Source organism: Carettochelys insculpta, chromosome 2 (assembly GCF_033958435.1).
Source record: "Carettochelys insculpta isolate YL-2023 chromosome 2, ASM3395843v1, whole genome shotgun sequence".
Lineage (NCBI taxonomy): Eukaryota > Metazoa > Chordata > Testudines > Carettochelyidae > Carettochelys > Carettochelys insculpta.
In genome coordinates, this window is record NC_134138.1 from 96586485 (window position 1) to 96604451 (window position 17967).

At 42.3% G+C, this 17967-nt stretch overlaps 1 protein-coding gene across 1 annotated transcript in view; it reads left to right on the top strand.

Moving 5' to 3' along the window:
* Window positions 1-13852: 13852 nt before the first annotated feature.
* Window positions 13853-17967, top strand: part of NDUFV2 (NADH:ubiquinone oxidoreductase core subunit V2) — a 48050-nt gene continuing 43935 nt past the window's right edge. Inside the window, exons 1-2 of the mRNA XM_074987447.1 lie at window positions 13853-14004; window positions 15489-15554. Coding sequence (XP_074843548.1) covers window positions 13963-14004; window positions 15489-15554 — 108 coding nt within the window. The 5' untranslated portion in view covers window positions 13853-13962. The remainder of the gene's footprint in view (window positions 14005-15488; window positions 15555-17967) is intronic.

Here is a 17967-nt window from a genome sequence, read left to right on the forward strand (position 1 = left end):
GGATGCTCCATGAGTTTTGCCAACAAAGCTGATGAAGTGGGTCTTTGCCCACAAAAGCTTATGCACCGAAATATCTGTTAGTCCATAAGGTGCCACAGGACTTCTTGTTGTTTTTGACGATACAGACTAACTCAACTACCCCCCTAAAACTCTGTAGTGTAGACACACACATCGACTCTTTCAAGGACTGAATCCAGTTCTGTCTGTCCCATTAGGAAGTTAGCTATTTCTTCTTTCCAATGATATAAAGCTCCTAGTTCCATCTCCTCGGCCGTGTCTACACGTGCCCCAAACTTCGAAATGGCAACGCAAATGGCCATTTCAAAGTTTACTAATGAAGCGCTGAAATGCATATTCAGCGCTTCATTAGCATGCGGGTGGTCGTGGCACTTCGAAATTGACGCGCCTCGCCGCCGCGCGACTCGTCCAGACGGGGCTCCTTTTCGAAAGGACCCCGCCTACTTCGAAGTCCCCTTACTTCCATCATCGCATGGGAATAAGGGGACTTTGAAGTAGGCGGCGTCCTTTCAAAAAGGAGCCCTGTCTGGACGAGCCGCGTGGCGGCGAGGCGCGTCAATTTCGAAGTGCCGCGGCTGCCCGCATGCTAATGAAGCGCTGAATATCCATTTCAGCGCTTCATTAGTAAACTTCGAAATGGCCATTTGCATGGCCATTTCGAAGTTTGGGGCACGTGTAGACACGGCCCCTAATGAGGCATGAGATATCAATCATTAAACTGATTATTGACACAGGACTGAATATTGTCTGTCCAACCAGATTTAGGAAGGACTGTCCAAATTTACAAGGAAAAAAGGAATTGTTTCTTGAGAAATTTGATTTAAATTTAGTCACAGAATTATTTTAAACAGAGAAATAGAATGAAAATGTCAAAATACCATGCTGGGAATGTCTTGAGAAATGGAATTTTTCACCAGATAAAAACAGGCCTGTGAATTTGTTGAGCCTAACAAAGGCATACAATTTTTGACAACCAGTGAGAAAGCTCCATGCGTGCCCAACATTTTAAAGTCATTTTCAAAGTCCTCCAAGAATAAAGTTAACAGAACCAAATTCCTTTCTAGTAACACAACTGAAAGTTGAATTCCATCAACAGTGAGAAATTTGACCTCAGGCATTTGTAAAATATTGTCTAAGCATAACACATTTGTTAGGCAAAGAAGTCCAATAGCACATCAGTGTATAAAATATGCATTTGTAGACACAAGTGAACTAACAAAGAATTGCAGAAGGCCCTAGGTGACAAGCCTGTTCTCTCTTACAGACAACCTCCCAACCTTATGAGGATCCTTACTAACACGTACAGACTATACCACAGGAACACCAGTCCTGGAAATTTTCCTTGCAACAAAGCCTGCTGCCACAGCTTTGTCCACATATCTGTTCTGGAGATACTATTATTGAACCTAATTAGGTTATTCACAGAATCACGGGCACATTCTCATGTTCTTCAACTAACATCATATATGCCATCATGTGCCAACCACGCCCGGATGCTTTGTATATTGGACAGACTTCAAACTCTCTCAGACAACTAGTAACAGAGAGGAAGCTGTGCTAGTCTATACACTATCAAAACAAAAAGCAGTCAAGTATATACTATATATAATATATATATAGTATATACTTGTTAACTAATTACTAAATTAACTAATCTACTATTTTGCTAGTCTTCAAAGTGCTACTTGACTGCTTTCTCTCAGACAAAGAGTTAATGGGCACAAAACAGACATAAAAACACTCCTGATCCACAAACTGGTCAGCCAACATTTTAATGGAGTGGGCCATTCTGTTAATGACTTTAAAGTCTGCGTCTTAATGAAGAGACATTTTCACAACAGTCTTGAAAGAGAGGCTGCCGAACTCTCTTTTATATTCAAATTCAACACGACATGTGGTTTGAACTGGGATGCAAATTTTCTGGGTCATAATAGGGGCTCTTTTGCATACTTGGCTTAATCTAATTCTTGACTCCCACCCCCACCGCCCCTCTACTCTCTGATTTGCTCACCTTGATCATTTTTTTTCTGATTTGTCAACCTTGATTACTATTTTTGGTTCTCTGTGCCTTAAATATTGAGTCTGTTCTGGTTTGGCTATGGTCTGAAGAAGTGGGTCTGTCCCATGAAAGCTCACCTAATAAATTATTTTGATAGTCTCTAAAGTGCTACTTTACTGCTTTTTTGTTTTGATAGTATATAGACTAGCACAGCTTTCTCTCTGTTACTAGTGGAGAAAGGGTTCTCCACCCTACTGGGGCTGTGTCTACACTAGCCCCAAACTTCAAAATGGCCATGCAAATGGTCATTTTGAAGTTTACTAATGAAGCGCTGAAATACATATTCAGTACCTCATTAGCATGCGGGCGGCTGCGGCACTTCGAAATTGATGCGCCTCGCTGCCGCGCGTCTCGTCCAGACGGGGCTCCTTTTCAGAAGGACCCCACCTACTTCGAAGTCCCCTTATTCCCATCTGCTCTCAGGAATAAGGGGACTTCGAAGTAGGCGGGGTCCTTTCAAAAAGGAGCCCCGTCGGGACAAGCCACGCAGTGGCAAGCCGCGTCAATTTCGAAGTGCCGCAGCCGCCCGCATGCTAATGAGGTGCTGAATACGTATTTCAGCGCTTCATTAGTAAACTTTGAAATGGCCATTTACATGGCCATTTTGAAGTTTGGGGCTAGTGTAGACATGGCCTGGGAGACATAAGTGCCCCTCTACTCCAACCACTCACCCTTCCCCCTGTCAGTCAGTCACAGTGCTGTACGGGAGGAGCCCTGCTGCCTCCCCGCAACTTCCCCATGCAAGTAGCCCCAAAATTGTTTGCATAAACCATATCCTTTTCCATTTTATTCTCCAAACAGAAAAAAAACAACAATCATGTTTCACTTAAATGCCTGAGCAACACTAGGTCAATTTGCTAGTACGTCTATAAAGGTTAAGATGTTTTGACAGAATATATTTGTTCCCACCTCATATCCGCCACCCATCATATATCTAAAATGTATATATGAGTTTGACATTATTCAAAATTATTAAGCCTAAGTGCAGACCACTGGGAGGATTCGGAAGGTTAATTCAAATACCTGCCTTCCTATTGGCAGTTCATCTCTTTGTTGCCACAATAAAAGAACAAAGCCAGTCTGAATTGTGGCAGTGTTTCTTCTAGAAGAGAATGAATGCACAGATGCTAACACAGCAGTGCTTTGCTCTCATCCTGTAAACAAAAGCTGTGTGTAAGTGTGATTCTGCCACATTGCAGTCATTTTACTCTTTTGATATTGAAACGTAGAAACAGCTGAATTTGAATAATCCATAAAGATGAAAAGTGGGCCTGCCTGTCCCCAGCAGACTTAATTACTTCACAGTTTTTAAAAATGAGACTTAAGAGTTGCCATGTTCATCAATATTATTCATAATGCATTGTAGTTGCCTGTAGTAATTAACATTAAGTAAAATATACTAAACAAATAATCAATTCATTGGCCAAAGAGTCTTACCAGTTTAGTACTTTTAAATTCATGTTAAATACCAGGAGCCAAACTCATTTGTGATAGAACTCCACTGCCTGCAGTGGAGTTACACCAGAGATAAATGTGCTACTTCCTATCATATACACACTGTCTTGTTTCTAACAGACAACTCAGGGAGACGACACAGTTACACTTTCTGCAAATGAGTCAGTTTTATCCATGTACATTTCCCTTCTTATAAAATAGTTTTTCTTCTGATCTTTTTCTTTTTTCTTCTCAAATGTAAATACAAATAGCCAATCAGTTTTCACAAAGCACCATTAAGTGTTGCTAATACAGCAAAAAAAGAAAACACTGCATCAGCAGTAGGTTCTAACTGAAACTCTCAGTCATTATAAATAAAAATGTCCCCATTACTGAGGCCCCTGAGACTATGAATGATTTATTTATACAACTTAAATGTATATGACAGTTTCCAGAACGCTGCTCTAAAAAGCCTGATCCAGAAAGCCATGGGTCCCCTGTTGAAAGCAATAATAGCTCCCCATCTGTAAGACCAGCACTGAATTAAATTATGGTATGAGTAGAGAAAATGATGAATGTGTGCAAAGTAGGAAGGGAATTTGATGAAATGATGCCAATAGATACAACAGGTTCATGTGGTTGCTGTGGATACTAAGGTTCATGCCTGAATGGTTCTGTGCAGTATTTTTAAAGATGCCTTTCTACACAGTCCTTGGAAAAAAGGGAAAATCTTCTGATAGCTCATTCACTCAGTGCTGTAGAGGCTTCAACATAAATGGTTTCTTTGTTCATCATTCCTCATGCTGTCTCTGTGATTTGGGGACAGACCGTAGTGATTGGTGTAGTGCTTCAGTCCAGCCAGAGCAAGCAGAATATCAAGTCAGAATCTCCTCTGTGTCAGAACCACATGTGAGGTTCTGAGACACAGTAGGTTGAGTACACAAATAGCAAATCAACAACATAATGAAGACTAGCTGCATCTAATTATAGACTAGCTGCCCTTTAAATAAAAGAAGTTCAAAGCTGTTGCACAAAGAAGACACTGAACCCTTTTTGAACTGCTTTTGTGCATTCCCGATCTGATTAACATGAGAAAGTAATAAGCCATCAACAGAAGTCAGGTCAACCTTTTCATATTACTGTTGAGCAACAGTGTATCTCTTGCAATAACTCATTTATTTCCACACTGAAGCATTTGTAAGCTTAAATTAATATAAATAAAGCAGAAATAAAATAAATAAAAATAAATAGCTTATACAATGTTATTTAATAGATTCAGTCAATTAACAGTTCTCCACTTTAGAAAACTTAGCTGTTAGTCTTTCTCACACACATTCAAAATGCACAAATAACTCAATGTGACTGGGCAATAAAATGGCTGATGAAATTCAATATTAAGTGCAAAATAATGCATGCTGGAAAACATAATCCCAAATATGCATACCAAATGATGAGGGTTGAATTAGCCATTACCTCTGCAGGAAGAGATCTTGGAGGCTTTGTGGATAATTCTCTGAAAACATCTGCGCAATGTGCAACAGCAGTCACAAAGGAAGCTAACACAATGTTGGGAACTATAAGACATAAAATATCATAATGCCATTTTATAGCTCCATGGAATGCCCTCACTTTGAATACTGCATGCTGCCCTATCTCAAAAAGGTATTTTAGAATTGGAAAAGGTACAGAGAAGGCCAACAAAAATTAGCAATATGGACACACATTTCCATAGGAAGGGAGATTTAAAAGACTGGGACTGGTCATCCTAGAGAAGTGGAAACAGGTATGACAGAGGTCCAAGGATCATAAAAGATATGAGAAAGCAAATAGGGAAGTGTTGTTTACCCCTCTACTCAGTTAAATTAATAGGCAGTGGGTCTAAAACAAACACAAGGGAATACTTTTTCATACAACGCATAGTTAACCTGTGAAATTCCTTGCCGGGGATGTTGTGAAGGTCAAAATAAAGTTGTACAAAAAAAATTAGATAAGTTCATGGAAGGATTCGTCCATCAATGGCTATTAGCCAAGATGGTCAAGAATACAACCCTGTGCTCCAGGTGTCGGAAAGCTTTGACTGCCAGAAGCTGGGACTGGATGACAGGAGATGGAAGTTTCAATAGTTGCCCAGTGTGGGACGGGGAGAAGGGGGGGAAAAAGAGTTAACTGCCACTAGTAGGACAAGTTGGTGAAATGAATTAAGTAGGATGGACTCTGTCTGGGCTGTGCGGCAGCGGGCTCACGGCCTGGGTTCCTTCGCTTGGCTCCAGCTGCACCGCCATCACACCTGCTACCATTGCCCCAGTCCAAGGATTCCCATACCTGTGAATGTCTTCCCCACCTTTGATATTTGCAGGAATGGGATACATCCTACTTAATTTACTTAATCAACTGGTACTGCTCGTGAAAGGTAACCCTTTTTTTCCCATTCCTTCCCCCTGTGATGGAGTGGGGGAAGTGCATGTGTGAGTCAGGCTGGATGTGAGAGGCAAGCAGAGCAGCTCCCAGTGGCTAAGGATGACCCTGGGGCTACAACTGGCAGGTAACACCTCTGCCCTGAACAAAGAGAAGGGAGGAGCCGAGCTGGGTTTTTGAATCGGGGGACGGCAGTTAGAGGTGAGGGGAAGAGAGAGCTGGAAGGCAGGCAGCCTGAGGAGGGAGAAAGCTACACCCCAGAGGGGCACCCCTCGGGGTCTTCTCCCCAGGACAGGTTGGAAGGACTGTCTCTGACTGCTGTACTGGTGCTTCTGTGAGAAACTGGGCATCTGTTGCCTAATAAACCTCCTGTTGTACCTGCTGAGTGTCACTCCTGCCAGCGGACGGGGTGCAGTGCAGGGGGACCCCTGAACCCCATCACACCCCCACACCAAATATAGATGTCCTGGATTCTATTTTGCTCCACCATTCATCTGAGGAAGTGTATTTTAGCCATGAAAGCTCAGGACCTAATAAATTTCTTGGCCTCTAAGGTGCTACAGGGCTGCTTGTTGTTTGTGAAGCTACAGACTAAAATGGCTACCCTTCTGAAACTTCAGCATTGACCTTGCCTAGTTATTTTGTGGTAGAAACTAAAGGTTCCTTATCTGTAGCAGATTTTTACAGAAAAATAACTGTCACATTTTAATACTGATTTAAAGATAGTCAAATCTTATTGATCGGTTAAAATTATTTGCACATATACAGCTGGGAGAGCTACTTTTAGATTAGCCAAGAAGCACCGATGAATGCCCCTGTGTGAATAATAGATTGGACATTAATTAAAGCTGATTTCTTTAGTTTTGCCTTCAAGATGAAGGATTAATGAAGCACAATCATTAGATATGCTCAGCACATTGTTATTTAAAACAAAAACCCAAAAGCAATTGATATTTGGCATAAGGCAAAGGCACATTAATAATTATATCTAATCACAAAATATATAACTCTTTGGTGACAGAAGAACTCTATATCACTTAAATACAAACTATTGCATAAGCATGGATATTTAAAATATCCAATTATATTATTTCTTTATGAGATACCTTTTCATGTACAGTGCAAGACTGTGGGTAATATTGTGGTGTGATTTTCAGCAGCAGTTTAGATACCTTGATCTCATTTTGACATCAGTGGGCTGTAGGAGAACATTTCAATCTCCCTGGACACTCAGTAACAGATTTAAAAGGAGCAGTCCTATGACAACAACAACAAAATATTCAAAGTAAACTACAAAGAGAAATTTCAGAGCTGCAATTGTTTTGCAAATTTGACTCCATCAACCAAGGATTGAACAGAGACTGGGAGTGGTTGGCCCATTACAAAAGCAGTTTCTCTGCTCTTGATTTTCACACCTCCACATTAGCTACTGATAATGGACCACATCCCCCCCACTGAACTGACTTGATTTCTCCTCTCTTGATGTTCACAACTCCACATTAACTGCTGATAATGGGTCACATCCTCTGTGACTGAACAATCCTTGTCAACTCTGGCCCTCCCCTTGACTGAGACTCCCTCTTTAAATTCTCCTCTGAAATACCACCCACTGCTCCGTCCCCACTCATGCATCTGATGAAGTGGGTCTTTGCCTGCAAAAGCTTATGCTCCAAAATATCTGTTATATAAGGTGCCACAGGACTTTTTGTTCTGAAGATACAGACTAAATCGGCTATCTCTCTGACACATAGGTGAAGTGGTTCATGTTAAAATTCTGATGCAGGAGTCAAGACCTAGTTCGTAACTAGGATTAGTTTGGACTTGATCTATTCTTTCTTTTTATATATCTGGAATATTACTGAATTCAACTCTTTCTTCTGCTTCAAGTGTGGTATGTGGTGAAGAAAATGTCTGCAAGATACTGAAGCCTTACGAAGCAGGGAATTAACTTGCTAAGAAAGCTAGAATAGTGCCTTGAGTACATTCATGTGAAAGGGGTAGTACATTTGTTACAACAACCTTATTATATGCCAGGGAGGCACTGTGCTGAAGAGATACCCCGTATGGCATGGTTTCCTCTGTGAATTCCCCTTGCTCTGAGAGGGGACAGGAAGAAATTAGCAATTTCTCCCTCCTCCCCTGCCAGTCAGTAAAAGTGTGCGTATGGAGAATATGTGAGGTGCAGACTCTGACTAATTCCTTCCTTCCCTTGCTCACCTGTCTGATAAGAGAATAGATGTAGGTGTGGTGTGCATCATTTATTTAGTGCAGCAATGAAGGGTCCTGTGGCACCTTATAGACTAACAGAAAAGTTTTGAGCATGAGCTATCGTGAGCACAGACTCACTTCATCAGATGCTGGTCTTGGAAATCTGTGTGTCCAGACCAGAGTCAGAGGTAGCATGGAATCATAGAATCATAGAACAAGAGAGCTGGAAGAGACCAAAAAAGCCATCAAGTCCAGCCGCCTGCCCTAGTCAGGACCAAACCCATCAGATCAGCCCAAGGCATTATAGTGTGGGCTTTTCCTCTCAACATAAACCTCTACATAGATGCATAGTCCAAATCACAATCTTTCCCTTAGTGAGTCATGCCTGTAAAAGAGCTGTCATCCAGTGAGCAATGAGTGAATTTAGTGATCCCAGAAAAGCCCCTCTGATATACATATGACTATATGAGTACTTGTATGCTATATTTTGTCCTCAAATATTGGTCAACAGATTGAGCCTACCCCTGTGATTTTTTGTTTGTTTGTTTGGGTGGTTTTTGTTGCTGTTTTTGATCTTATTTCTTCCCAAAAACTGCTGTGCGGATAACTTCTGAGTGTTTCAGTGACATATATGGAAAAGGCAGAGTGTCACAAACCCAAAAGATGCACTTCCTGGGTAGTGCAGATACTGGACACCCCCCACTTTCACACACACACATTCAAAATTGCTCATTGGTTTGATCTGGTTTGACTTTTAATGTATGTTCAGTGGTGAAAAAAGTACACCAAAAGTTACTTGGGTAAAAATACAGTTACTTTGCAAGAAGTGTATTTATGTAAAAGTCAAAGTATCCTTCTGGAAAATGACTTGGGTAAAAGTACAAAGTACAAAGTTGTTGCATCTTGATACAGAAGGGATCCTCAAGGAATCTGTTCTGGAGCATTTGGAAGAGGAGGAAAGTGATGATAGTTAGTCAACATGGATTCACCACGTGCAAGTTCTGCCTGACCGACCTGATTAGCTTCTATGATGAGGTAACAGGTTCTGTGGACATGGGGAAGTCCGTGGATATGGTATATGTTGACTTCAGCAAAGCTTTTGATACAGTCTCTTACAACATTCTTGCCCATAAGTTAAGGAAGTACGGATTGGATACATGGACTATAAGATGGATAGAAAGCTGGTTTGACAGTCGGGCCCAAGGGGTAGTGGTCAATGGCTTAATAGCTGGATGGCGGTTAGTTTCAAGTGGAGTGCGCCAAGGCTCAGTTGTGGGGCTGGTGTTGTTCAACATCTTTATTAATGACGTGGATGAGGGACTGGATTGCACCCTCTGCAAGTTTAAGGATGACACTAAGCTAGTGGGAGAAGTAGCTATGTTGGAGGGTAGAGAGAGGATCCAGAGCAACCTGGAAAAAATGTGAGGATTGGGACAAAAGAAATCTGATGCAGTTCAACAAGAGATGTAGAGTCCTGCACTTGGGACAGAAGAATCCCAAGCATTGTTACAGGCTGGGGACCTACTGGCTAAACAGCAGTATAGAGGAAAGGGACTTAGGGATTGTGGTGGATGAAAGGCGGGATATGAGTAAATAGTGAGCCCTTGTAGCCAAGAAGGCTAACAACATATTGGGGTGCATTAGGAGGAGCATTTAGAGCAGATCTAGAGAAGTGGTTGTTCCCCTTTATTCAGCACTGGTGAGGCCACACCTGGAATATTGTGTCCAGTTTTAGGACCCCCAGTATAGAAAGGATGTGGAAGTGCTGGAGCCAGTTCAGCAGAGGACAACAAAAATGTTTAAGGGGCTGGAGCACATGACCTATGACAAGAGCCTGAAGGATTTGGGCCGACTTAGTTTGCAGAAGAGAAGGCTTGAGGGGTGATTTAATAGCAGCCTTCAACTTCCTGAAGGGGAGCTCTAAAGAGGATGGAGAAAAACTGTTCTCAGTAGTGACAGATGGCAGAACAAGGACCAATGGTCTAAAGTTATAGCAGGAGAGGAGCAGGTTGGATATTAGGAAAATCTACTTCACCAGGAGGCTGATGAAGCACTGGAATGCTTTGCCTAGAGAGGTGGTGAAATCTCCATCCCTAGAGGTTTTTAACTCCTGGCTTGACAAAGTCCTGGCAGGGATGACTTAGTTGGGATTGATCCTGCTTGAAGCAGGGGGCTGGACTCAATGACCTCCTGAGGTCCCTTCCAGCCCTATGATTCTATGATTCTCAATGGTAGGTGAGCAAGAAGTACAGCATTTTCTAAAAAAGATACTTAAGGGAAAGTACAAGTTTCATGAAAATAAATTACTTGAATAAAGTAAAAGTCCTGCAATAATGTACTTGGGTAGTGTACATTTCCACTTCTGTGTATGTAGAAACAAAACTCAAATTTAATAAGTAACTTTCATTTCCAGGATGAGTATCGGCAACTGTCAGTGTTATTTTCTTTCTTCTAAAATAGGGTATCCATCAACATGATACTCAGAAGTCTGAACAGGGCAGCACAAGATCAGGTTGCCAACTTTCTAATTGCATAAAACTGAATAACCCTCCCGTGCCCCTTTGCATGGTACAGCCCATGCCCTGCCCCCTCTTGAAGGCCCCATACTCCTCTTGCTCCATCCTTCCTCCCTCCATTGCTCACCCTTTCCCAATTTTCAATCACTTTCACTGGGTTGGAGCAGGGGATTGAGCTGTGGTATGGAGTATGAGTTCTGGGATGGGATGCAGTCTCTGGATGGGTCCAGAAGTGAGGGATTCACGGTGCAGGAGAGGGCTCCAAGCTAGGGCAGGAAGTTGAGTTGTGTGTGTGGTGGCGGGGTTGGGCCAGGGATGAGGCGTTTAGATGCAGGAAGGGCACAGGGCTGGGACAAGGAGTTGGTGGGGGACTGCAGGGTGCAGACTCAGAGAGAGTTGGGGTGCAGAAGAGAATGAAAGGGGCAAGGGGATGGGATGTGGAGTCCTGGTAGCACATGTTGCAGCTTACAGGAAATGGCTGTCAGGTCTCTGCAGCATCTAGGTATATGGGCAGCCAGGGTGGTGCCACATGATCCCCTTGCACCACAGTCACCACCCATCACCAGCAGCTCCCTTTGGTACAGTTTCCAGACAATGGGAGCTGTAGAGCTGGCATTTGAGGTGGGGCCAGTGTGGGGAGCCTCCTAGTTCCTGGCCACGCCAGTGCCTGCGGGCCTCAAGGAGCTGGTGGCCAATTCTAGGAGCAGTGTGGAGCCAGAGCAGTTAGAGCATCTGCTGGCTGAACTTTTAACAGCCTGCTTGGTAGTGCCGGCCAGAACCACCAGCGTCCCTTTTTGACCAAGCAGTCAGGTTGAAAACCAACCCTCGCACCAGAACAAAATAAATGGCACAAAATGGTAGACATCATATGCTTCATGGCTGAAGGAAGATAAGATATTTCTATTTATACAAGCCAATTAAATAATGTGTTTGGTGGTATCCCTAATACAATTCATGAGGCGTTACACTATGCATTTCCCCTTACATAGCCAAACTTTTATTGATTCAGCAATTTAAGATCACTAGTTTGCCATGACCATAAGAACATCCCATGAATCTATCATATATGGCCTTTGTTATTCACAGATTTGAATTCCTAAAATGGATGCCCAATAGAACATGAAAATTTGGTTTAGCCTCAGAATCTTTAATCTGTCCCTGAGCATCTCTGCACCATTATACTTGTGTTGCTTCAAACACCCTTTTAACTGTCTAAAGAACTAGTCTTGGGCTACTACATGGGGTGAAGCGTCAAGTACATGAGACCAGAGAATTAGCAAATCAAGGAAAATCCCAATCTGTCATGGTACAGATGGCAGTAGGATATCATAAATTTCATAAATGAACAAGGACTAGTGGAAAGGTAATACCTCAGCCATTGCAAAGACAGATTTAAATATCAACAGTCTTCCCAAAGGGACTAGCACCACAGACTACTTAGCTTGTACAAACTGTAAAATATTCTGTGTTAAAAGAATGGAAATTATAATGCAGACACAAAAAATTTTTATTTAAATACAAATTGGTTGAGTGCGGTTGAATTTTGTTTTAAAATTAACTGTCTTGAAAGGGTTCCAATACATATATTACTTCTGCAGCACATTGATGACCTTGCCTAAAGTGGGATTTAGCTTTTTTACAGCAATCCATTGTCAGCCACATATGTCACTTCATTGGTGCAAACTCCTATTATAAACTTTGATTTGCCCCAGTTTATTTTGGGCACATAAAGGTTTGAGTTAAGTAGGGTTATGCTTCATTTGTGGAAACCATGGCTTATAGCAGTTTTGCTCACCTACACTAGGTTAGGGTGACCATACCTCCCTGTCCCAAATACGGGACAGGGAGATATGGGGGGAGGGGTGGCATCTCCCCACTCCACCGAGCCCCGGGGAGCTGGGGGGAAGCAGCAACCACCAATGCTCTTTGGGAGCAACGGGGAAGCAGCAGCCACCAGCACTCACCAGGAACTCCAGGGAAGCGACAGGGATGCGGCAGCTGCCCAAGCTCCCCCACTTCCCCCAGTCTCGGGGAAGTGACCTAGTGCTGTCTGTGAGAGGTCAGTGTGGGAGGGCCTAAATATAGGACAATGAGTTCCTTTAAAAAAAATTAATCGGTATGCCTTTTTGGTATCCCAAATACAGGACTGTCCTGTCTAATACGGGACGGATGGTCACATTTAATCGGATTTATGCTAGACGAGATAGACCAGTGACTAGCCACTGATGATTGCAGTACACGGTGTAGATAAAGTCCATATTAGCTCTGTACTATTTTGCCTTTTATGAATGTTTCACCAAAACATTCGTGGGGGGTAAAATGGGTGTTGATGTAATTCATGAACGCACAATCTAGGCAAAACAAACAACCAGTCCTGTAGCACGTTAAAGACTAACAAAATAATTTGTTAGGTGATGAGCTTTCGTAAGACAGATCCACTCCTTCAGATCTGGAAAATGCTGGGCAAAGTACTCCATGTACAACGCAGATACATTTTTTGTTAAACCCTACATTTAGTAAGTGGATGATGTTAGTGGAGAGTGACAACTAACATGCCTGGCACACTGTTTTTGTAGTGGTAAATTGTGTGTAGATATATTTCCATTTAGATTTGAATAGCATCAATTTAGTAACATTGTTATAGATGTGGAGAGGTGGAGTGAGGCTACTGAGGAAGTTTCCCCTTGCACGGAAGAGGAGGAGGTAGGGGAAAAAATATAATTTCTAACATTAACTAGTGTTTTGGAAATATGCACAGTCAAGCACCCTTTCTGCATAAATTACTTATTGCTTAATTAGTACGTTGAGTAAACAAAAAAGCAGTCCAGTAGCAGTTTAAAGACTAACAAAATAATTTATTAGGTGATGAGCTTTCATGCGACAGACCCACTTCTTCAGCCCATACCAGAACAGACTCAATATTTAAGGCACAGGGAACCAAGAACAGTAATCAAGAGTGGCAAAGAGTACGAAGTTGCTTTTGCCCTGAAAAACAATCTGCATTTTTTATCTGCAGGTCTGAGTAATGGGGCACTTCACACAGATGTGATTATGGCTGGATTATGTAATGTCATGCTGTGTATGAAGAAAAAATATTTAACCATATTACTTTCCGCTGGCCCGGGCGCTCTGTGCAAGACCGCGCTCTCGCCGCGCGGCCTGCGAACGAGCGCGAGGCGTGCGCGTTCCCGCGCTGCTGCCGTCGGCCTCGTGGGCGGCAGCGGGAGCGGCGGAGGCGCGTGCCGCTTGTCCTAGCGGCGGCTGCGGGGAGTGAGGGGGGCGATTGCGGCCTGCAGGGCTCGGGCGGCCGCCATGTTGTTCGCCGCTCCTCTTCGCGTCGCTGCCGCGCTCTCGGTAAGAAGCCGCCGCCCCCTCCCCCCCCCCCAATCTCCTGGCGCCGTAGCGACGGACTGCAGCTTTGATAGGGACGGGCTCGAGGCAGCCGACAAGGGACAGCGGCCTTCAGCTCCCGGGAGCCCGGGCCCTGCCCGCTCTGTCATTCCGCCCCTCCCCGCACAAGGGTTGGGATTCCTTGGGGTGGGGTACAGGCGCATACGGGGGACATGGTGTGGGGAGGCAGAAGTGCAGTGGAGGGGGCCCGGTGGCCCGGGGGAGAGGAGGAGGGGGTCAGTGAGGGGCACCGGGGACATGGCGTGGTAGGGAGAGGAGGAGGGGCTCAGTGGTGTGGTGAAGGGGATTGTAGGGTTAGTTGTGCTTTCTGTCGTGTGTGAGATCCCTCACAGCTACTGTGAGCCCTTGGATGAGTTTTTCTTTTGAGTATTGCATTTTTGCCAACCTTATGGCGCCTACCTTCCCGGCGGCAGAATACTGTTTACTGAAGGTTAAACACTCCAGGTTTACCTCCATGTAGATCTGTATGTTCTATAAAGATTATAGACACATGAGAGGTTTGTCCAGGAATGGCCTCTTTGTCTCTCTGATCTTCAGCAGACTTACGAAATTTATTATTTATCTGTGTTTAAGATTAGCGACATGGAAGGTTCCTGCCTCTGATTTCAAAACTGGAAAAAGCTAGTTTGAAAGAAAATGAGTACTTAATATTGTATGTATGTTGGATTATTAAGACTTGCACTGGGAAAGTAGAAGGTATCGTCATCATAGGAAAAGTCTTTTTCAAATGTTGCCAATAATCATATGTCCCCTTGCCCCAAAGATTAAACATAGGTTAATAATATTTCTACTTCCCTTATATGGGGTCTCCCTTAGCAATCAAACACTTAGACCAAATTGATTAAAAATAAGGTCTAATTTAACAAGTCTAACTCTGTTTCTATAAGGTTGCATTTTTAAAGGTATAGTACACCTTTTGGATAGGGCCAGATTTACAAAGGTACTTAAATACCTAAAGATGAGGATAGGTATGTTATGGGATTTTCACACTTACCTAAATGCATTAGATTTGAAACAGTAGCTTATGGTAACACTGGGAAACACTTATGGGAAACACTGCAAAACATGTGACTGATGTATATGTATATAAAGTATGTGTTGTGGCAGTAAATTATAATATATTGGCTGATATGTGCTTACATGTAAGGAGACAATACTAAATTATGTAAAATCTGGCTTTGGGATGACAGGGTTTATTTTCTAATTTGATCTGCAGTGGCCAAGGCAGGTTACATAAACTAAGATACTCCTGATCATATCAGGAGAGGCCTTTAATATTCTCCACTTTCCCTTGTCAAATTATAAACTTCTTTGATCTTTAGATTGTGTATGGGAATCAAATTGTTACTAAAAGGCAATTATTACTGGCAATTAAGCACGTAACATTTTGCCTACAGTTTTTAATACTTTCAAATTGTTGTTTGAAGGTGAGACAGATCCGCTACTTGCATAAAACAGCTCTTCGACGTGGAGGTGGAGGAGCCTTATTTGTGGTAAGAGTATTTTTTAGATACTGGTGATATATATGATTAAATCTTGAACTTGAAGGTGAGGGTTGGATGAAGTATGGATTTTATTCAGACATAAACTTCTATTTACAAGAAGTTTTCTTCCAATCCTTTGTAGAAACTTACAAGGAAGCTTATTTTTCAGTAGAACTCCCTATTCTGGGAGGGGTATTTGTGAAAAATCCACTCTCCATGCCTCCTGCTAACCCTTTCCTACTAGATCATTACTTTTTAAATCCATAAGTGAGATTGTTTAATGCTTGACTTCATAAGCCTGTGTTTTCATTTGGTTATAACTTTACCAAACTTAACCATTTAGATTGGAATTTCCATGTATCTTCTCATTTGGAAAATTACATATAATTTGAAGATTTAATTCCAAACAATTCAACCATTTTCAGAAGGAGATTTTGGAAAATAGTTTTGCTCTGAACTTAAGGACTTCCTTGAGAGTGAAGTTTTGGGAATATCCCCTGTGTATTCATTGATTCCTCTGTTTGGCACTATGTTGAACACCAGAATTTTATCTTAAGTTTAGTGTTAATAAATAAATTTCTTGCCCATGTTTGTGTGGTGCCTAGCATAATAAGGCCATGGTGCATCTAATCAGAAATGCAATAAAAATAAAGAAAAGTGGTAATTATGGTTAAAAGACTTTTAGCAAATGTAAACTGGGATAAATCAGGCAATTCCATCTGCATGAATCTGAAGAGAACTGTTGTGAGAGGTGTGATCTGCCCTATTCCTCTTAGGCATGGCCTTTTAAACCCTGTAGTTACATAGCTGCATAATTGACATTTTTTCAAGATGCAGAATTCAGTGTTTCTGCCAGAGAATTCACCTTTTTTTGCAGCCAGTATCTAAAATTTCATTCTATCTCCAGCTTTTTCCTGAAGAGATGAATTGCGCTCTGTACTTTCCATGAAGTGAAGGAGTTGGGGACCTAGGGAGTAAGACTGGTTTTCCATGGGGAGGGTGAGGGTTGGTGCTGAGAGCCTATTGGAAGGCAGAGCATTGGTGATGAGATTTGGCACCTGTGGCCTGGGAAGACAGGCAGGTAAACTTCCAAAGCCAGCTACAATCTTCCCTGTTTCCTAGTACACGCAGTATGTTTTGAGGACAATTTTTCATGGATGCCAGGTGTGCAGCGTGGAGCCAATAGACTTGGAGGGAGGAAGAAAAAAACCCAAAGGCCTACATCTCCATGTGGAATTCCTTGACAGAGGATGTTGTGAAGGCCAAGACTATAACTTTTTTTTTTTTTTTTTTTTTAAAACAAGCTAGATAAATTCATGGAGGATAGATCTATCCATGACTATTTGCCAGGAAGAGCAGGGATGTTGTTCCTAGCCTCTGTTCATCAGATGCTGGGAATGGATGCCAGGGAAGGATCACTTGTTGATTACCTGTTCTGTTCATTAGCTCTGGGGTACCTTACATTGGCCACTGTCAGGAGATGGAATACTGGGCTAGATGGACCTTTGGTATGACCCAATATGGCCATTCTTAGGTTCTAATTTTAATTTAATTTATTCCAGATGGGGGATCTGTGTCTTTATTTGCTTGATAATATTTGCTGGCCCTTAATTCTCCATTTTTCTTACAATAGCTTTGACTCTTGGATACAATCTTGTATGCTTGCGTTTTCCTCAGTTGCCTAATGGCTTTTTCAGGTATAATTTTCAGACTTTAACATAGAGCAGTGATTTTTAGCCTGTGGTCCATGGAACCCTGAGGGTCTGCAAAACAGATTTAATGGGCTTACTCTGCAGCAAGCTATGTCTGAGATGTCCGGAGAGGTCTATTTTCAGTTGAAATTTTTGGGGGTCTACAGATGAAAAAAGATTGAAAACCACTAATAAACAAATTTGGAGCTTATCTAATGGCTAATTGGTCAGTTGCTCAGACTAGTTTGCGGTTAAACTTTTTTAGAGTTCTCTAATCAATATTGAATGTTTCAGTGCTATCAGAAGGTGGATGTCTTCTTATTGGCTGGCTGATTTGTACAGAGAAAGCCACACACTTTTTTTTAAGTAAACATGTTCTTGGCCTATCACTAGTGTCCATCTTTGCTTGCTTTTTCTTTGTGGTGTTTAAGGTCCATACAGCCTGCTTGGAGCTGAAAGGGTTTTACAGTGGAGCAACCCTAACTTTCCTTTCAGTTGGTGGTTCTGTTTTGATACCATTTTCAATGTAGATGGCCTACTTTCTTTTTGTGTGGGCTTCTTATTTTTTTTCTTGCTTATTTTGTACTACTTGTCACATTTTCAGTCTCTAGAATCATAGAAGTATGATGCTGGAATAGACCTTCAGAGGTCAGCGATTCCAGCCCTGTTTGGAGGCAAGACCAGATTTTACCTAGGCAACCTAGGTGTTTGCTTATTCTGTTTTTTAAAAC